Source organism: Loxodonta africana, chromosome 16 (genome assembly GCF_030014295.1).
Source record: "Loxodonta africana isolate mLoxAfr1 chromosome 16, mLoxAfr1.hap2, whole genome shotgun sequence".
NCBI lineage: Eukaryota > Metazoa > Chordata > Mammalia > Proboscidea > Elephantidae > Loxodonta > Loxodonta africana.
In genome coordinates, this window is record NC_087357.1 from 71,460,010 (window position 1) to 71,482,420 (window position 22,411).

Genomic DNA, 22,411 nt, shown 5'->3' on the forward strand with positions numbered 1-22,411 from the left:
TTTATTCTGGTATAAGGTATGAGTGAGTCCATTCTAATTTTTCAGATGGCTTCCCAGTTGTCCTATCATCATTTACTAAGTAATCAAGTTATCTTCTGATTTGAAACGCCAAATTTTATTACATTCACCTATAAATTGGGCATATTCCTAGACTTTCTGTGCTGTGCCACTGGTTTTTAAGAGTATTTTTACATAAAAAAGAAAATAAAATGTTTGGTTCAACATTACCAACTTCATGCCCAATTCATGGGCTCGGTACTGGGGATGAGATGGAGGTGGCAGCTGGTATCCACTCCGCCGGTCTGGCACAAACCTTTGTTGTGCCAGCTGTGCATACAGACACTTAGTGAAGGTGACCTGGGCATTGGAACACAAAACATGTAAGTCTTCTCTCAAAAATAAAATTTGACTACCATTTCATAGCTAAATATGGCAATAACTCCATTTATGAGCTTCGTTTCATAGATGAAATTCAAAGAAGACTCAAACTATTCACTTTTTTTTTTAACAGCTTTATTGAGATATAATTGAAATGCCATAAAATTCTCCCTCACTGCCTACTTTCTGGTCATCACTGGTAGAGTTCTTACCATTAGTTCCTATATTATATGGCATTTGGGGGAGTAGAAGATAAAAAGAATAATTATTAATTCTCTAGAAGAGATGAAATGTTTTATTAAGAGGAAAATAATTAATTTAAATACAAAAAGTATGGTCAAACACAGCTAGGACATATTGAGGTATAAAATGGGGAGTCAGTTCTCTCGAACAAATCTTCTTCCACTGGGAGGGAGAAAACAAAAATAAAAAATGTGTATTAGCTTGCTATGAGCAAATGGAATATTTCTAATTTGTTTCTAGCAAACGATTCAAATAATGTTTCAATTCTCCTTCCAGTGTGAGAAACTAAATGACTAAAAGAGATATATTACCGATGTCATTATTCGTGTATCAGGTAAGAATGTTTTGAAAATTCGACAGGCTCGCAGGTCAAAGGGGTCCCGCAGGTAAAATGCCTGGACTGCTGCAGCCACCAGTCTGGGGCGCCGCCTTAGCACTGCTGCAATGCCAGCTGGAAGGAAGCAGTGGGCTCGATGAAGGGAGGCTTGAATTTTTTCTGGGTACCTAAGATAGATAACATTATTGCTTTTACTTTATTATATGTAAAAATCTATAATTCTTATACCATCTACTGTCCCCCTTGACATCTTATCTTGTTTCATTAAGAGAGTAACCAAAGAAGTGAAAATAAAGATACTGTATACACTTAAGATTGTAGGAAAGAAGAAAGGGAAAGAGAAAAAAGTAGGGAAAAATGGAAAATAAAGAAAAAGAAGGCAGTTCAATAAAACCAAAACAAAAAAACTAGTATACTATAGAACAAGAATAAAGTCAGAGTTTATTCTTCTAAAAAATGGTAAAAAGTATTCTGAAACAAAGTAAAAAAATTAAAAGACCCAAATGGTGCTAGACAACAGTATTCATATATTGAATGGCTGAACTAGTACGCTATTAGACTAAGACCTTCTCTTCCGAAGGAAGCCTGAAGTGTGTCACATAGGCCGAAGAGTCCCATACGTAGTACCAGAACCACAGAAGAAACTGAGCACATTGTGTTTTCATTCTCTTAGGTTTTCATTCTTAAAGGTCTCAATTTTTTTCATTTATGGACATAAACAATACTCAGCCACAATATCTAAGGTCAAAAAATGCGAAAATATTGGGCTAGATTATAACATTTTTTGATGGTAATTAAAAGATTTCTGTTTCTTGGTTTTAAAATCTGAGAAAATACTATAAATTCAATTAGTTAGTCAATTTGATGAAGAGGAATAAAGACAGAATGAAAACTAGAATTAATTTAGGTGAAAGAAATTCTACATGCAATGAAAGACCAAAGTGCACTAAACCTAAAGCCTTCTCAACTAGCAAAGGAGGTTATATTTTTCTTACCCTCTGATGCGCCTATTCACAGCAGCTTGTATAGACTCCGAAGCCAAAATTTCTTCTGGGTTTGTTGAGATTATATGCAATGCTTGTGGGATTGTTGGGGTTGTGGCGGGGAACCAGGATGCTGCTCTGGGTTTCCTTGGTGCTGGAATAATGCACAACTCCCCATGGTGGAAAAACACCTACAAGATGATACACGTTCATTTCTATACTTGGCACTGGCAAATTCTAGGGAAATTATGAAAAATACTGCAACATGATTTCTTCTCTGACAATTTTATGAATTTGGGTATACTTACTCTATTGGTACTGTTATCAGGTTCTAACCATTTAGGAAGAAAGTCAGCAGCTTCTATTAACAAGAATTCACCATCATTGTCTTCAATCCTAAGGCAAAAGAAGTTCCAATTTTGCATTCAAAAAGGACATATTTGTTAGTAATCAAAACAATATTATTCTAACACTCTTTTTCTTCATCTCAGTAAATATTTCAGTACGTATTATGTGCAGTTTGCTATTAAGAAAGCAAGATGTCAGAGGCAGAGCCAACATGGCGCTAGATACAGAAGCACCACACTGTCCCTTCACAGCAAAGACCCAAAAACCTAAGTAAAACAAAGACAAACATCAATCCTGGTACCCTAAGTGTCAAATGACAAGAGAAAGAACTCAGCTAAGCACAGAATGGAATAAGAAACTGACAGAGAACAGAGAGTGAGGAGAGATACGGAATGGAAGTCCCCTATTAACAAGTGCAGCATGGATTTGCCATCTTGGACTCCTGTGGGAGCCTGGTGGACAGGGAGTATGGGAAGACAGCTTCATGGAGCTCCCAGCAGGAGTCAGAGCACCCACTGGACCTGCCTTGCTGCACCATAGCTGAGCAACTCGCCCTGCACATTGGAAAAGGTGGCAAAAAATATTGTGCCCACAGACAGGCAAACAACAAAGAATGCCCAGCCCGTCTGCTCAGACATGACCAAATAAAATAAAAAGCAGGATAAAACAAACAAATCTACAATCAATAAACGAAGAAAATAACTACTGAATGTCTTGAAGACAGCAGATAGTATCAGAACATATAAAAACACAGAACAGGATGGTTCAAGTAGGCGTCCAAAATAAAATACCAGATAACTTTCCAGTAGAAGAAAAGGCACTAGAACTACCTAACAAGGAATCCAAATCTCTAATATTCAGAGCTATCCAAGAACTGAAGGAAAAAGCAGACAAAAATGAGGAAAAATAGAAAAACCATGGAAAAGGCAGACAAAACAATGGAAGAATTCAGGAAAATAATACGGGAACAAAATGTTAAAATAAATTCACAACTAGAAATCACACAAAAACATTAATTAGAAATCCAAAAGATAAACAACAAGATTTCAAAAAAGGACAGCATCATAGAAGGTCTGAAGAGCAGGTTTGAAACAAGGACAGGATCAGTGAAACTGAAGACAATAACTTGGATACCATTTTGTTTGAGGAGGAAAAATCAGAAGAAAAAAATGAAGACAAATGAGGAAACCCTGAGAATGACGTGGGATATGATCAAAAGCAAAAATATGCAAGTGACTGGAGTTCCAGAACAGGGAGATAAAACGGAAAACACAGAGAGGATCACTGAAGAACTGCTGATAGAAAACTTCCCTAATATCATGAAAGATGAAAAGCTGGCCATTCAAGAAGTTCAACGAACCCATATGGGATAGGCCCCAAAAGAAAACCACCAAGGCATATCATAACCACACTTGCTAAAACCAAAGACAAAGAATCCTGAGAGCAGCTTGAGAAAAACAAAAATTCACATACAGAGGGGAAACAATAAGACTAAGCTCTGATTACTCAGCAGAAACCATACAGGCAAGAAGGTGATGGGATGACATGTATAAAACCTTAAAAGAAAAAAACTGCCAACCAAGAATAATATATCCTGCAAAACTGTTGTTCAAATATGATGGTGAAATTAGGACATTTCCAGATAAACAGAAATTAAGGGAATATGTAAAAACCAAACCAAACTTACAAGAATTATTAAAGGGTGTCCTTCGGTTTGAGAACAAACAACATCAGACGACAGCCTGAATTTAGGACTCAAGACCACATTAGCCAGGTATCAACCTAGGAAATGAACTCTCAAGCATTAATCAAAACTAAAAGATTTGCAACAGGGAACCAGAGAGGTCAATCTGAATAAATGACAACAACGTTAGAACAATAAAAGAGAGACTAAACGGTGTAGACATCGAACTTTCTAACGGAGAAGAACAAGATGATACCACGTAATAGACTGGTTCAAACCTAGGAAGATGGGGTAAATTTTATGGTAACCACAAAGAAAGTTAACAAACGTACTCATCAAAATAAAGAAGAAAAACATAAAGTCTCAGTAAACGCAAAATCTACAAACACAAAAGAAATTAAAAAAAAAACTACAAACAAAAGGAATTCAGCACAGGAGAGTAAGAGGAACAAAGAAAATGTCAGCAACACAAAAAAAGCACTACAAAATAACAACAATAAACATACACCTATACGCTGAACGTAAAGGGCCTATGCACCCATAAAGAGACTGAGAGTGCCAGAATATATTAAAAAAAAAAAAAACAGGGTCCATCAATATGCTGTGTACAAGACACACACCTTAGAAACAAAGATGTAAATTAATTAAAAATCAAACGATGGAAAAAAATATATCAAGCAAACAGCAACCCAAAAAGAGCAGGAGTGGCAGTACTAATTTCAGACAAAACAGGCTTTAAAACAAAATCCACCATAAAAGACAAAGAAGGGCATTACATAATGATTAAACGGACAATCTATAATGAATATCTATGCACCCAATTACAGGGCTCCAAAATACATAAAACGAACTGTAACAGCACTGAAAAGAGAAATTGACAGTTCCGCAATAATAGGAGGAGATTTCAATGCACCACTCTTGGTAAACGACAGAACATCTAGAAAGAAACTCAACAAAGAAACAGAAGATCTCAAGGCCGACAATCAGCCATCTTGACCTAATAGACACATATAGAACATTCCACCCAACAGCTGCAAAACACATACACTTTTCCAATGCACATGGAACATTCTCCAGAATAGACCACATCTTAGGCCACAAAGCAACCCTCAACAAAATCCAAAACAATGAGATAATACAAAGTACCTTCTCTGATCACAATGCCATCAAAGTAGAAATTAACGACAAGAAGAGCACGGAAAAAAAAATCAATTATATGGAAACTGAATAACACTCTGCTTAAAAACCCCTGGGTAATGGAAGAACTGCAGAGATGGAATCGAAAAACTCCAGAATCAAGTGAGAATGAAAACGCATCATACCAAAACCTTTGCGACACAGCAAAGGAAGTGCTCAGAGGTTAATTTATGGCAATAGATTCACACATCAAAAAAGAAGGGACAAAATCAAAACATAAGCTGTACAACTTAAACAAATAGAAAGAGAACAGCAAAAGAAGCCCACAGGCACTGGAAGAAAGAAAATAACAATAAAGATCAGAACAGAAACAAATGAAATAGAAAACAGAAAAACAATAGAAATAATCAACAAAACCAAAAGTTGGTTCTTTGAAAGGATCAACAAAATCGACAAACCACTTGGCCAAACTGACAAAGAAAAACAGGAGAGGGTGCAGTTAACCCAAATAAGAATAAACGGGGGACATTACAACGGACCCAACTGAAATAAAAAGGATCATAACAGAGCACTGTGAAAAACTATACTCCAACAAATTTGAAAACCTAGAGGAAGGGGACAAATTTCTAGAAGCACACTACCTACCCGAACTAACACAAAATGATGTTGAAAATCCGAACACACCCACAAGAGAAGAGACTGAAAAGGTAATAAAAAGAAACTCCGAACAACAACAAAAAAACCATGGCCCAGATGGCTTCACTGTAGAATTGTACCAAATATTCAGAGAAAAACTTACACCAGTATTATTCAAACTATTTCAGAACATAGAAAAGGAAGGGATAATTCTGAATTCATTATATGAAGCCAGCATAACTCTGATACCAAAACCAGGCAAAGACACCACGAAAAAGAAAATTACAGACCAATATGTCTCATGAATATAGATGCAAAAATTCTCAACAAAATTCTAACAGAGTTTAGCAACATATAAAAAAAATAATACACCACAACTAAGTTGGATTCTTTAAAGAGATGGAAAAACTAACCAATAATTTTCTATGGAAAGGGAAGAAACCCCGGATAAGTAAAGCACTACTGAAGAAGAAGAATAAAGTAGGGGGATGCGGACCACCTAACCTCAGAACCTACTATACAGGTACGGTAGTTGAAACAGCCTGGTACTGGTACAATGATAGATACACTGAACGATGGACCAGAATTGAGAACCCAGATGTAAATCCATCCACCTACGGTCACCTGATCTTTGACAAAGGCCCAAAGTCCATCAAATGTGGAAAAGTTGGTCTTTTTAACACATGGTGCTGGCAAAACTGGATGTCCATCTGCAAGAAAATGAAACAGGACCCATACCTCACACCATACCCCAAAACTAATTCGAAATGGATCAAAGACCTAGATATAAAAGAAAGGACTATAAAGATCACAGGACAAAAGATAGGATCAACACTAGAAGCTCTAATACATGGCATTAACAGGATATAAACCATAACAACACGCAAACTCCAGAAAATAAGCCAGATAACTGGGATCTTCTAAAAACTAAACACTTAAGCTCATCAAGACTTCATCAAAAAAGAGAACCTATAGACTAGGAAAAATTTTGGCTATCACAAATCCAACAAAGGTCTAATCTCTAAAATTTATAAGAAAATCCAACACCTCTACGACGGAAGACAAATAATTCGATTAAAAAAACATACGAAAGAAACGAACAGATACTTCAAAGAAGGCATTCAAGCTGCTAACAGACACATGAGGAAAATGCTCACGATCACTAGCCATTAGAGAAATGCAAATTAAAACCACAATGAGATACCATCATGGATTGAATTATGTCCCCCCAAAAATGTGTGTATCAGTTGGGCTGGCAATGTTTCCTGGTTTTGTGTAATTTCCTATATGGTGTAAATCCTGCCTCTATCTGTTAATGAGGGAAGATGGGCAGCAGTTGTGTTAGTAAGGCAGGACTCAACCTATAGGACTGGATTGTGTCTTGAGGCAATCTCCTGAGATATAAAAGAGAAAATTGAGGAGAGAGACAGGGGGACCCCATATCACCAAGAAAGCGGTGCCAAGAGCAGAGCGTGTCCTTTGGACTCAGGGTCTCTATGCAGAGTAGCTCTCAGTCTGGGGAAAGATTGATGAGATGGCTGACAGAGAGAGAACGGCTTCCCCTGGAACTGATACCCTGAATTTGGGCTTTTAGTCTACTTCACTGTGAGAAAATAAGCCATCCACTTGTCGTACTTCTGTTATAGCAGCACTAGATGACTAAGATAGACACCGTCTTACCCCAGCATTACTAGCACCAATCAAAAAAACAAAATAACAAATGTTGGAGAGGCTGTGGGGAGACTGGAGCTCTGATGGACTGCTGGTGGGAATGCAAAACGGCACAACCGTTTTGGAAAACGATATGGCACTTCCTCAGAAAACTAGAAATAGAAATACCATATAATCGAACAATCCCACTCCTAGGAATATATCCTAGAGAAATAAGACCCATCGCATGAATAGACAGACAGGTGCATACCCATGCTCACTGCAGTATTGCTCACAATAGCAAAAAGATGGCAACAACCCAGATGCCCATCAACAGATGAATCGATGAACAAACTATGGTACATACACACAGTGGATTATTACACAAAGATTAAGAACAATGGTAAATCTGCAAAGCAGCTCACAACATGGGTAAATCTGGAGGACATTATGCTGAGTGAAATAAGTCAATCACAAAAGAACAAATATTGTATGAGACCACTACTGTAAAAACTCCTGAAAAGGTCTACACACAAAAAGAAATAATCTTTGATGGTTATAAGGGAGGGGAGGAGTGGGGATGGAAAAACACTAAATAGACACTAGATAAGTGGTAACTTTGATGAAGGGTAAGACAGTACACAACACTGGGGAAGCCGGAAAAAAAACCAGAAAGCAAAATGTTTAAGATACCATTTGCCACTGAAGGAGACTATGAGATTGTGAAGAGGTGTTAGAGGAAGATGAAAAGCTAAGGAAATAAAGTACGAAAAGTACATGAATAGGTAATAGTAGACAAAAGTACGAAAAATATACAAATTACAAGAGGATTTCAAAAGAAGGGAAAAAAAATCACATATAGCTGAGATTAGGAAAGCCTTTACGGAGGAAGTGTTCTTTGAGCCTTGAAAGATAATCTCGTTTTGTCTCATTTATCTCTCTTTTTTAAAATGTAAATGTTTGAATAGATAATACATTCACACTTTTTTTTTTTAAATATAAATAAGTAAAGCATGGAGGTGGCAATTTAAGGTGGATATTTGGAGAACAACAACCTAGTAAGTAAGAAGACTGCAAACAGAGAAGTTATACCACTTTGTGAAGAGCTTTAAATGTTGGCTGGACCAATGAGAATAAGCATAGTTTTACAGGATAAGAATTGGGGCAGGGCAGTATCTTGGTTAAAACTGTACCTTAGGAAGATTAATCTTGCAGGAACATAAAGGAAGTTTCTTTCTTTTTCTAACGGTTTTTAAAAGACTGACAAAACAGTAGATGTCTAAGATTAAAAGAGCTTTACAGACCTGTCCGTAAAGATTTACAGCCTTGGAAGTCCTATGGGGCAGTTCTACTCTGTCCTATAAAGCTGCTATGAGCTGGAATCGAATTGATGGCAATGGGTTTTGTTTTGTTTTGTTTTTATGGACTTGTGTAAGCATGAACCATCATTATATAAATATCAGAATCCACACGTAAAAGATATTGCCTCCTCCTTATTTAAGAAAATATAAATATAAAAATTTGAAAAATTATTGCTAATAATTTTTACCTGTTGTTATGGGTTGAATCGTGTCCCCCCCCCCCCCGCCCCCCAAAGAAAAAAAAAATTTGTGTTGGAATTCTAACCTTATACCTGTGGATGTAATTCCACTTGGGAATAGGGTTTTCTCTGTTATGTTAATGAGACCATACCAGTATAGGATGTGTCCTAAACGTAATCACTTCGGAATTATAAACATAGACACAAAGTCAAGGGAACACAAGCTGGGAAGACAGAAGCACACGTGAGGATCGTCAAGGAACCCAGGAATGCCAGTCAGGGCTACAGAAGCTGAGATGGGATCCTCTCCCAGAGGCCAGAGAGTGAGAGAGAGTGCCCCTAGAGCCGGTTCCCTGAACCTGGACTTCTAGCCTCCTAAACTGTGAGAAAATAAATTTCTGTTCGTTAAAGTCACCCACTTACAGTATTTCTGTTACAGCAGCACTAAATAACTAAAACAGCTGTAGTAACAGTAATGTTTAAAATATAGAAGTCTTTATCTCAGATTTACATCCTGAAGTATTTAAGGATGGGATGACACGGTATCAAGAGATGTGCTTTAAAATAATATTGCTCTGGGGTGGGGGAGTCGGGAAAGGATACAGATGAAATAAGATTGGCCATGATTTGACGATTGTTGAAGCTGGGTGATGGGCATTATACTCTCTTCATGATCTCTACTTTCATGTATGTTTGAAATTTCAGTAATAAAACATTTTTGAAGGTTCTTCTTCTTTTTTTTTTTTTTTCTTCCTTGTGCTGCTGGGGAAGAGGTTGGGTGGGTAAAAATAGGTCAGAATTTGGGGACTAACTGGGAAGAACCAGACAAAATATATTAAGTGGGTAAAAACACCCTCTACTGGCGCAACTTGGTAATTACAGAGAACCAGCAAATTTCCTATTTTTAAAACTGTTTACTACAATGCAGTGCTCCCTACCATGCTCACTGATTTTCCTTTACATTTCTTCTTTGTATGATTTCTTAAAAAATATATAGCTATAACCAAAAAAAAAAAAACTTGTTGCCGTCGAGTCAATTCCAACTCATGGTGACCCTAGAGGACAGAGCAGAACTGCCCCATAGGGTTTCCAAGGAGTGCCTGGTGGATTCGAACAGCCAGCCGTTTCGTTAGCAGCTGTAGCTCTTAACTACTACGCCACCAGGGTTTCCGTAGGTATTTTTAAAATCTACGAGATATGTATATGTGTATATGAATGGAATTTTTTTTTTTTAAAGACACACAAGAAATTCAATGGTGATTACTTCTGGGAAGTCAGAGTAGTACACCCTTTTGTATTGTTTAGATTTTGTTTACCACATGTATCTGTCCTTTCATAATGATAATAAAAAAAAAACATAAAACAAGTAGGTTTTCTTTGAAATCTTTTAGAAATTGAACTCTCCAAAGATACTTAAATTCTTCCTCAAGAAAAGACTGAGCTAAACACAGTCACTTTTAAAAATCTATGCCCCAAATCTGTGTAATTTTTATCAGACTATAGAAAAAAATTACTAAAATGATAAAAATGTAGTCACTTAGTTTCAATAATGGAATAATCAGAATTATTAAAATAACTACAATACCTTGCTACTAACTCTGGGAACTCCTTTGTAATCTGTTTTATTACATAGACAATAAACCATTCATCCTCAATGTTATCCCCAAACTTTGTCATGCCAAATATATGAGCAGGAACGTCTCCTAAAACAAGAGAAAAGCAAACATGTAAGTAGATAAATTTGTCATTGTACATAAAAATACATGTGATCATTTGATTGAACAAACATTCATTGACTGACTACTATGCTCCAGGTACTATACTTGGAGTTGAGGTTGCAATCCCGAATAAGATATGAGATGCTTACTCACGAAGAACTCAGTGTCTAAAATAAGAGGCAGACAACCAAGTCACTGAAATGAGATGATGAACAAGTGTAAGCACACAGGACTACGTGAGCATAAAGGAGGTGGTATTTGAGCTATGCTGGTCTGGTGGAGCGACCAGGGGTGGGATTTGGGAGGAAGGAACCACATGTCCAAAGGTACAGAGGCATGACAAGCAATAGCATGTTCTGAATATCAGAAGACTGTATTCAGGAGACTAGAATGGATGTCAGTATAGACTCTGAAGCTTGCTTTTGAACATTGAGTAGCTAAAGCAAAGGGAAGAAATGATGAAATAAAAGAGTTGAACAGAAGATTTCAAAAGGTGGCTCGAGAAGACAAAGTAGAGTATTATAATGACACATGCAAAGACTTGGAGTTAGAAAACCAAAAGGGAAGAACACGCTTGACGTTTTTCAAGCTGAAAGAACTGAAGAAAAAATTAAAGCTTCGAGCTGCCATATTGATGGATTCTATTGGCAAAACATTAAATGACAAAAAAGCATCAAAAGAAGATGGAAGAAATACACAGCCTACAAGAAAGGAAACCCTGGTAGTGTAGTGGTTAAGTGCTACGGCTGCTAACCAAGGGGTCAGCAGTTTGAATCCGCCAGGCACTCCTTGGAAACTCTGTGGGGCAGTTCTACTCTGTCCTATAGGGTCGCTATGAGTCGGAATCGACTCAATGGCACTGGGTTTGGTTTTTGGTTTTTATACCAAGAAGAATTGGTCAATGTTCTACCATTTCAGGAGGTAGCATATGGTCAAGAATCGATGGTGCTGAAGGAAGAGGTCCAAGCTGCACTGAAGGCATTGGTGAAAAACAAGGTCCCAGGAACTGATGGAATACCAATTGAGATGTTTCAACAAATAGACGCAGACTTGGAAGTGCTCACTTGTCTATGCCAAGAAATTTTGAAGACAGCTACATGGCCAACGGACTGGAAGAGATCCGTATTTATGCCTATTATAAAGAAAGGTGATGCAACGAAATGTAGAAATTATTGAACAATATCATTAATATCACACACAAGTAAAATTTTGCAGATGATAATTCAAAAGTGGCTGCAGTAGTACATTGACAGGGAACTGCCAGAAATTCAAGCCAGATTCAGAAGAGGACGTGGAACAAGGGATACCACTGCTGATGTCAGATGGATCCTGGCTGAAAGCAAAGAATACCAGAAAGATGCTTACCTGTGTTTTATTGACTTTGCAAAGGCATTTGACTGTGTGGATCGTAACAAATTATGGATAACATTGCAAAGAATGGGAATTCTAGAACACTTAATTGTGCTCATTAGGAACCTGTACATACTACAAGAGGCAGTCGTTTGAATGGAACAAGGGGATACTGCGCGGTTTAAAGTCAGCAAGGGTGTGTGTCGTGGTTGTATCCTTCCACCATACTTATTCAATCTGCATGCTGAGCAAATAATCCAAGAAGCTGGACTATATGAAGAAGAACGGGGCATCAGGATTGGAGGAAGATCATTAACAATGGGTTATGCAGATGACACAACCTTGCCTGCTGAAAGTGAAGAGGACTTGAAGCACTTACTGACAAATATCAAAAGAGTACAGCTTTCAGTATGGGTTACAACTCAACATAAAGAAAACAAAAATCCTCACAACTGGACCAATAAGCAAGAAGCAACATCACGATAAACGGAGAAAAGATTGAAGTTGTCAAGGATTTCATTTTACTTGGATTCATAATCAACACCCAAGAAATCAAACGACGTATTGCATTGGGCAAATCTGCTGCAAAAGACCTCTTCGAAGTGTTAAAAAGCAAAGATGTTACCTCGAAGACTAAGGTGCACCTGACCCAAGCCATAGTATTTTCAATTGCCTCATATGCATGCAAAAGCTGGACAATGAATAAGGAAGATTGAAGAATTGATGCCTTTGAATTATGGTATTGGTGAAGAATCCTGACTATATCATGGACTGCCAAAAGAACAAACAAATCTGTCTTGGAAGATGTACAGCCAGAATGCTCCTTAGAAGCAAGGATGGCAAGACTATGTCTCACATACTTTGGACATGTTATCAGGAGGGATCAGTCCCTTGAGAAGAACATCATGCTTGGTAACGTAGAGGGTCTGCAAAAAAGAAGAAGACCCTCAATGAGACTGATTGACGTGGTGGCTGCAACAGTGGGCTCAAGCGTAACACTGATCGTGAGGATGGTGCAGGAGCACGTAGCGTTTTGTTGTATTGTACGTAAGGTTGCTGCTATGAGTCAGAACTGACTCGACGACATCCAACAACAATAACAACAACAGATTTGCATGAAGCAGAAATTTTCAAACAAGTGCATTGCCGAGTATCTCAAGAGCTGCCATGCCAAAAAAAAAACCAGGTGGGGAGACCAGCTCACCCCAAACTTCTTCTCCTCACCCCAATTCTCCCAAGTTTTCTCAATTAGAGTAGCTCCAATTAGAGTATCTATCATTATTTAGCTTTATTTAGCTTAGATATTACACTCCAACTTGAGCTTTATCCTGAAGCAATGGAGAACTGCTGAAGGACTGGCAATGACACCAGATTTTGTGTTTTTCAAAGGTAATTGGCAACAGTGTGAGGAACTGGAGAGGCGGGAAGCTGAGTGGTTAGATAGGAGGCTACTGTAGACGAAGAGATAAAGAAGGCTTTGATTACAGCCAAACAGATGTAGAGGAGGGGCCAGGTTTTAGAGGTAAGAACAGCAGGACATACAGCCTGAATGCACATAGCAAAGTGATGACCGGGATAGGATTTTAAATTACTAACTAGGTCGGATTACACAAGATAAGAAAACATACAGTAAAACCTCATGTTCTAGAGGAAAGATAAGTTAGTTTTGGATGTGCTGTGCTAATGTGACAGTGTTCTTGCCAATAAATACCACAGGTATTTCAAGGAACAGCAGTTCAATAAAATTAACAGTAGGGGAAACATCTGGCAATTGCTAACCATAAGATAACAGATAAGCATGAAATTAAGGGCCAGACTGATAGTGGCACACGCCCAGGCTGGTGATCCCAAAGAAGACCCCACATAAGACACAGGATGAGTGGAATCCTGGTCACCTGTCCATGAATCATTTTAGTAAAGCTATAAGAAATGATACAATGAAGTGCTGTATTTAGCCAGATGTCACACCTCAAGTACCAACAACACAGGGAAGTGGTGAAGAAACCTCAAAGTGCTTCTGAGTGGCAAACAGTGGTCATAAAGCCCCATTATCTCTCTTATAAGCCAGGTTGAACCACCCTCAGATCCCCACCGAAACAACTATGTGAAACAAGGCAGCCTGCTAAACACATCATCAAGAGCAAGGAGTTCTGAGTGGCAGCAAAAGGAACTATGGCTGAGAAAGACAATTTCCTGAAAAAGTTTAGTATGTTATGTCACAGTAAAGCTAGAGTTCAAAAGAATAGCCACGAGTTTAATAATGTTTCATATATGCTAGTAGTTCCTAAGGTAATGACTGTTTGAAAGGTTTTTATCAATATGAATTAAAAAAAATTTTTTTTTTAAGTTTAAAGGCTTAACTGAATATAGGCAAATACCACTGATCTAAAAAGTTCAGGATATAAGTCTCTTCCTTACAAAAATGAATGAACTATGGACTATTAAACATCCCTGTTGTCAGAATGACACGGAAAGTCGCACATAACAGGATAGATAAAAGAGACTTACCTTTCCCAGGTTTGTACTTGAGGTTGAAAGGCTGATTCTGCCAGATATAGGGGACCAGCATGGGTGCAAACTGGGTCATTATTCTCTCAATATACTTCAGGAGAATCTCCTTGTGTTTTTCTGGGTTCGTCGGTTCATCTGGTATGAGGAACAGGCGGTACTCCACAGTGTCTTCCACTGTAGCAAGCTTCATATTTTCCTCCATTCTTCTTTGAAAGATACTTCTAAAGTTTCAATAATATAAACCACATAGAACAATGTAGATGTTACACCCCAATTTCCTGAACTTTTCCAGGTGATTCCATTAATACTGTTTCCCAAAGTTCAGTTATTCACCCACCGCACGATGATTTTTGCCTCGATCACGTGCCAGCTATAAACCAAAACCCGTTGCCGTCGAGTTGATTTTGACTCATGGTGACCCTACAGGACAGAGCAGAACTGCCCCAAAGGGTTTTCCAGGAGCAGCTGGTACATTCGAACTGCCTATCTTTCGGTTAGCAGCCGAGTTCTTAATCACTGTGCCACCAGGTCTCCATATCAACTATAGTAATATTTATTTAATATTATTATTTACAATGACTTTTATATTTAAAATCATGTAAAAGGAAAACTTACATCAAGATAAGCAGAAATCCAGTATTACATTCTCAAATTAACTGATAATTATGTAAGAATAAAATTAAAAAATGCTTGTCCTTGTGCTAGCAATGGTGTGTGGAATACACTTGGAAAAACTCTGCAGTAACCTTCACTGTTGAAGTACTATTCAAAGTTCCAGTTTTGCCACTGAAGAGTTGTGTCACTTTTGGCTCTTCACTTTGTCTTTCTGGGGCTTTTTCTTCCATTATAGAATAAGGGTGTTATTCTACCATCTCTACAATCCCTCTCTGGTTTTAAAATTTTATAATTTAAAAGCTCTTGAGAGCAATCTCCTGAGGTTCTACATAATCAATATAGCTCCCTTTTAAAAGGATTGTGTGGCATAGGGGAATTCAAAACTACAAAACGTTCATGTCCTATCATAAATCAAACCAAACCCAGTGTCGTCAAGTTGATTCCAACTTATAGCAACCCTATAGGACAGAACAGAACTGCCCCATAGAGTTTCCAAGGAGCGCTTGGCGGATTCAAGCTGCCGACCCTTTGGTTAGCAGCCATAGCACTTAACCATTATGCCACCGCGGTTTCCTGTCCTATCATATCACCCCAGAATAAGGGTTCTCCCCTGTTGTTCTCCCAAGAGAATACGATTTTCCCATGACTCTTGATCCTACAGCTATCTGTTCTAAATTTACCAATTTTTCAGGTCTCAGGCGTATAGCTCTGGTTTACTGAGAGGTGGGTGTTGTTGTTGTTAAGTTGCTGTGCAGGTCTTTTGCAGCAGATGCCCCCAGTGCAATACGTCATTTGATTTCGTGACTGCTGTTTCCATAGCATTGACTGTGGATCCAAGTAAAGTGAAATGCTTGAACACTTCAGTCTTTTCTCTGTTTATCATGATGTTGCTTATCGGTCCAGTTGTGAGGATTTTTGTTTTATATTGAGGTATAATCAATACTAAAGGCTGTGGTCTTTGATCTTCATCAGTGAGTGCTTCAAGTCCTCTTCACTGTCAGCAAGGTTGTGTCATCTGGGCAAACGCAGGTTGTTAATGAGTCTTCTTCCAATCCTGATGCCCTGCTCCTCTTCATATAGTCCAGCTTTTGGGTTTATCTGCTCATGATATAGGTTGAATAGGTATGGTGAAAGGATACAACTTTGACGCACACCTTTCCCAAATTTAAACCACACGGTATCCTCTTGTTCTGTTCCAACGACTCACTCTTGGTCTATGCACAGGATCTGCATCAGTACAATGAAGTGTTCCGGAATTCTCATTCTTCACAATGTTATCCATAATTTGTTATGATCCACACAGTTGAATGCCTTTGCATAGTCAATAAAACACAGGTAAACACCTTTCTGGTATTCCCTGCTTTCAGCCAGGATCCACCTGATATCAGCAATGACATCCCTCATTCCATATCCTCTTCTGAACCCAGCTTGAATTTCTGGCAGTTTCCTGTCAATGTACTGCTGCAACTGTGTTTGAACTATCTTCAGCAAAATTTTACTTGCATATGCTATCAGTGATATTGTTTGGTAATTTCCACACTCTGTTAGCTCACCTTTCTTTGGAATGGGCACAAATATGAATCTCTTCCAGTCTGATGCCAGGTAGCTGTCTTCCAAATTTCTTGGCATAGATGAGTGAGCACTTCCAGCACTGCATCAGTTTGTTGAAACATCTCAATTGGTATTTCGTCAATTCCTGCAGCCTTGTTTTTTGCCAATGCCTTTAGTGTAGCTTGGACTTCTTCCCTCAATATCATCATCATTTCTTAATCATATGCTACTTCCTGAAATGGCTCATCGTCAACCAATTTTTCTAGTATAGTGACTGTGTATTTCTTCCATTTTCTTTTGATGTTTACTGTGTCGTTCTACACTTTCCCCACAGAATCCTTCAATACTGCAGCCCAACGCGTGAATTTCTCCATTGGTTCTTTCAGCTTGAAAAATACCGAGCATGTTCTTCCCTTCTTGTTTTCTAACTCCAGGTCTTTGCACATTTCATTATTATACTTTATTTTGTCTTCCTGAGCTACCCTCTGAAGTCTTCCGTTCAGCTATTTTACATGATCATTTCTTCCATTCGCTTCAGGTACTCTATATTGAACAGCAAGTTGCAGAGTCTCTTTGACATCCATTTTGTTTTTTTCTTTCTTTCTTGTCTTTTTAATGACCTTTTGCTTTCTTTAGGAGCCCTGATGGCGCACTGGTTAAGAGCTTGGCTGCTAACCAAAAGGTTGGCAGTTCAAATCCACCAGCCATTCTTTGGAACCCTATGGGCCAGTTCTACTTTGTCCTATACAATCACTTTGAGTCAGAATTGACTTGATGGCAATGGGTTTTGTTTTTTTCTTTCTTTATGTATGATGGCCTTGATGTTATCTTACAACTTGTCTGATATTCAGTCATTAGTGTTCAATGTATCAAATCTATTCTTGAGATGGTCTCTAAATTCAGGTGGGACATACTCAAGGTTGTAATTTAGTTCTTCTGGACTTGTTTTAATTTTCTTCAGCGTCATCTTGAACTTGCATATGAGCAACTGATGGTCTGTTGCACAGTTGGCCCCTGGCCTTGTTCTGAGTGATGATATTCAGCTTCTTCATCACCTCTTTCTGAAGATGTAGTCTATTTGATTCCTGTGTATTCCATCCGGTGAGGTCCACACGTATAGTCGCCATTTATGTTGGAAAAAAAAAAGTCATCGCTCTCAAAAAGTCTATCATGCACTCTCTGGCATCCATTCTATTGCCTTGGCCATATTTTCCAGCTACCGAGCCTTTTTTGTTTCCAACTTTCGCATTCAATCATCAGTAATTATCAACGCAACTTGACTGCGTATTTGATCAATTTCAGACTGCAAAAGTTAGTAAAAATCTTCTATTTCTTCATCTTTGGCATTAGTGGTTGGTGCAAGAGGTGGTAGATACCTATTTTCTAAGGTTTTCTAAGGTTTCGGTTACAAATGAAAGTACTAACATACCTCTGGAACTCATTATTTCCCAAAGGGGTAGAGGGAAAATACAGGTTCAAAGTGTGGTTAGAAAAATTCACAAACAAGCACTACATCATGAAGTAGGTGAAAGCAGTGACACTCCGCACTTCCAAGGGGAGATGCTTGTTAAAGGAAGGCACTACACAGGATGGACCACCCTAATGCCGCGATTCAGTGATTATACTTCACTAACGACTAATGAGAGGAGGTCGACAGCAACCTGCACCTTTTATCCAGACATCCACTCAACATAGTCTGTCCAAGTCATTTTGCCTTTCAACCCAGAAGGACAGGTAATAATTCCACCCACCTTACCTCTACCCCCTTACGCCAAGCGTACCTTATTATAAGGGGTTTTAAGATCACCCAGGCTAACTCCACACCATACAGATGAGAAAAACGGAAGCAAAGAAAGGAAAGGCACTAATAGAGCTCAGGGCTTTCTGCCGCCGGAACCAGGAGGATCCCTCCCGCCACCCGACAAAACCGAGTTAATGCCTCTTACGGCTCCACGCCCTCTCGGGCGCCTCTTTGCATGCACCGTTCCTCCGCCGCTCCTCCCACCGCGTGAGAACACCGTTCAGAAGCTGCTACGGCGACGTCTGCGTTTTGCAGCGCCACCAGCTGCCAACGCCGGGTCCGATCTCCGTCCCAAAGCCCGTCTAGTACCTGAGGCCAGTGGACGGGTCTAGGAGACAGTCACAAACCCTCCCAGCCTCCGGAACCGCCGAGCCTTGTCACCGCCGCACGTCGACGGGAGCATTTGGCAGGTGCCCTGACTCGTTCGTCACTTCCGCCCCCCGCGGGAAGACGGGAGGGCGGCGAACTGGAAAGGGGGCGGTCTTGGGGGGCGACGGGGCGAGACGGGGGCGGAAGGTGGCGGGAGGGGGCCGGGCCGGAGCCGGCGGGAGGGCCAGGCCCGGAGGCCCCCACCCTGGCGTGCCCGCCCCGGGCGCGGCTGAAGAAGAAGAGGAGGATGATCTCCAGGTACACTCGGAAGGCGGCGCCACAGAGCTTGGAACTGTGAGTCGACTGCTCAGCCACCTCCACCGGGCCCGGGGAGGCCGACGCCGGCCGCGGGCGCTCCGGGGCCCCTCTCTGACCAGTCCTTTCCTTGCCCAGGGCGGGGGTAAGGACATTTTCTCGCCTCCCGGCCTTGCGCTGACCCTCCTACCTCGAGCTCCAGCTGAGGGTTGTCACCTGTGCTGTCTGTCCTTGGACTTGGCTCTCTTGGGACCGGGACCCTAAGGCCTTTGTGGTTTCCTCAGCCCTTCAGGCCCCACTGTCAGTGGCCATTGACAGCTCGAGAAGTTATCAATAACTGAGTGCTGCAATAGAATTTTGCCAGGCACCGTGCTAATCTGTTTACACGCATTTGGTCGCTTAATCCTCTCTACAAGGATATAGAGACTATTATTTTGCACATCCTCTCTCTCTACATATATTTTTTATAGATAAAGATCCCAGATTTAAAGATTTTAGTCTGCCAAAGATACAGGCAACAAGTGTCAGGAGCTGAGGTACAGCCTGGTGTCCATCAGATTCTGAAGCCTGTGGTCATAACCATTAAACATCTTGCTCCCTCACTTCTGAAATTAAGCTGCTTTTATGCTTTAGAGAACAAATATTTCTGACTTACATCCCACTCCAAGTGAAGTGTTGTAACTTAGCAAGTATTGGTAATATACTTATTAATGTTTTACACTTTCAGAAGAACTTTCACGTTTTGATTTTCATAACAACTCTGTAAGACAGGTACAATTATCTTCATATTCTCAGAAGACGGTATGTATTAGAAAAGTTAATATATCAACAGGGAACTGCCAGAAATTCAGGCTGGTTTCAGAAGAGGATGTGGAACCAGGGATATCATTGCTGATGTCAGATGGATCCTGGCTGAAAGCAGAGAATACCAGAAAGATGTTCACCTGTGTTTTGTTGACTATGCAAAGGCATTTGACTGTGTGGATCATAACAAACTATGGATAACATTGTGAAGAATGGGAATTCCAGAACACTTAATTGTACTCATGAGGAACCTTTACATAGATCAAGAGGCAGTTGTTCGGACAGAACAAGGGGATACTGATTGGCTTAAAATCAGGAAAGGTGTGTGTCAGGGTTGTATTCTTTCACCATACCTATTCGATCTGTATGCTGAGCAGATAATATGAGAAGCTGGACTATATGAAGAAGAATGGGGCATCCGGATTGGAGGAAGACTCATTAACAACCTGCGTTATGCAGATGACACAACCTTGCTTGCTGAAAGTGAAGAGGACTTGAAGCACTTACTAATGAATATGAAAGACCACAGCCTTCAGTATGGATTACACCTCAACATAAAACAAAAGTCTCCACAACTGGGCCTATGAGCAACATCACGATAAACGGAGAAAAGACTGAAGTTGTCAAGGATTTCATTTTACTTGGATCCACAATCAACAGCCATGGAAGCAGCAGTCAAGAAATCAAAAGACGCATTGCATTGGGTAAATCTGCTGCAAAGGACCTCTTCAAAGTGTTGAAAAGCAAAGATGTCACCCTGAAGACTAAGGTGCGCCTGACCCAAGCCATGGTATTTTCGGTTGCATCATATACATGTGAAAGTTGGACAATGAATAAGGAAGACCAAAGAAGAATTGACACCTTTGAATTGTGGTGTGGGCGAAGAATATTGGATATACCATGGACTGCCAAAAGAACGAACAAATCTGTCTTAGAAGAAGTACAGCCAGAATGCTTCTTAGAATCAAGGATGGCAAGACTGCGTCTTACATACTTTGGACATGTTGTCAGGAGGAATCAGTCCCTGGAGAAGGACATCATGCTTGGCAAAGTACAGGGTCAGCGGAAAAGAGGAAGACCCTCAACGAGGTGGATTGGCACAGTGGCTGCAACAATGAGCTCAAGCATAACAACGCTTGTAAGGATGGCTCAGGACCGGGCAGTGTTTCGTTCTGTTGTGCATAGGGTTGCTATGAGTCGGAACCAACTCAATGGCAACTAACAACAACAACAACATACAACTTGTTATGGATTGAATTCTGTCCCCCCACAAAATATATGTTGTAAATTCTAACCTGTATACCGGTGGTTATAGTCCCATTTGGGAATTGGTTGTCTTTGTTATATTAATGAACTGGTTAGCGTAGGGTGTATCTTGAGTCCTTCTCTTTTGAGATATAAAAGAGATTAAATGCAAGCTAGCAAGCCAAGATAGGGGAAGAGAGATGCCAGGCCACATGAAGATTGCCCAAGAGTAGAAGCTCAGAAGAGAGAAGGACCTTCCTCCAGAGTCAACAGAGGGAGAAAGCTTTCTCCTAGAGCTGGCACCATGAATTCGGACTTCTGTCCTCCTAAACTGTGAGAAAATATAATCAAGGTTATGTAGCCAGTAGAGTTAGGATTTGAACTTGGCCTTTTTAACTCTAAATCCATTTTTTTTCTTCACTGTGCTAAGTAATACATTTATTAATTAAATACTAACTGTACATAGTAATCACGAACATGGTACTTTGAGTCACACCTGGCTTTCTGGCTAGGCTATTTTCTATCTGTGTGACTTTTAGGCACATTACTAAATCGCCAAGCCTTGATTTCTGTAACATAGAAGTAATACCTATTTCATAGCAAAGTCTATGTAAAGTGATGACACAGGGCTGGACCATAAATGGCCATATCCTTATCCTCACTCACCTTTACTAACTACAATACTAAATAAAGACAATCTAAGACAAGATTCCTCCTTGCCTTTCAGAAACTTATTAAGCAATAGGATATGCATACAGTAGCAATTCAAATAGTAAGTTCTTTAGAAACTAGGGAGAAGTAATCATTTCCCAATAAAGTGAACAGGGCTTAGCTAAAAAACGTCTGTTTTTGTAATTAATTCCCACTATTCTGAGGGTGGAGGAGCCCTGGTGGAGCAGTGCTTAAGTGCTCTGCTGCTAACAGGAAGGTCAGTTGCTGGAACCTGCCCGCTACTTGGCAGAAAAAGGTGGCAGTTGGCTTCCGTAAAGATTACATCCTTGGAAGCCCTTTGGGGCAGTTCTACTCTGTCCTATAGAGTCACTATGAGTTGAAATCAAGTCAACAGCAATGAGTTTGATTTTGGTATCCTGAGAGTAAGATAAACAACCAAATGGAAAAAAAAGTTGTTAGGTGCCATCAAATTGGTTCTGACTCATGGCGATTCTGTGCACAACAGAATGAGACACTGCCCAGTTATACGCCATCCTCACAATCATTGTTATGCTTGTGCCTTTTGTTGCAGCCACTGTGTCAGT

At 39.8% G+C, this 22,411-nt stretch overlaps 2 protein-coding genes across 7 annotated transcripts in view; one reads left to right on the forward strand and one right to left on the reverse strand.

The window, feature by feature from the left end:
• Window positions 1-18,906, reverse strand: part of ECD (ecdysoneless cell cycle regulator) — a 32,154-nt gene extending 13,248 nt beyond the window's left edge. The window contains exons 1-7 of one of the 3 annotated variants that reach the window (XM_064269711.1): window positions 18,792-18,906; window positions 14,513-14,736; window positions 10,522-10,639; window positions 2,250-2,337; window positions 1,954-2,132; window positions 933-1,125; window positions 229-357 (exon numbers count right to left, since the gene is read on the reverse strand). In XM_064269711.1, coding sequence (XP_064125781.1) covers window positions 229-357; window positions 933-1,125; window positions 1,954-2,132; window positions 2,250-2,337; window positions 10,522-10,639; window positions 14,513-14,717 — 912 coding nt within the window. In that variant the 5' untranslated portion in view covers window positions 14,718-14,736; window positions 18,792-18,906. The other 2 variants (XM_064269712.1, XM_064269710.1) reach the window with 2 other exon arrangements.
• Window positions 18,907-18,998: 92 nt separating this feature from the next.
• The window catches only part of FAM149B1 (family with sequence similarity 149 member B1), a 46,427-nt gene continuing 43,014 nt past the window's right edge, over window positions 18,999-22,411 (forward strand). For 2 of the 4 annotated variants that reach the window (XM_003409060.4, XM_023547067.2), the window contains exon 1: window positions 18,999-19,145. In XM_003409060.4, the coding sequence (XP_003409108.2) occupies window positions 19,099-19,145 (47 nt within the window). In that variant the 5' untranslated portion in view covers window positions 18,999-19,098. The other 2 variants (XM_010589225.3, XM_023547069.2) reach the window with 2 other exon arrangements.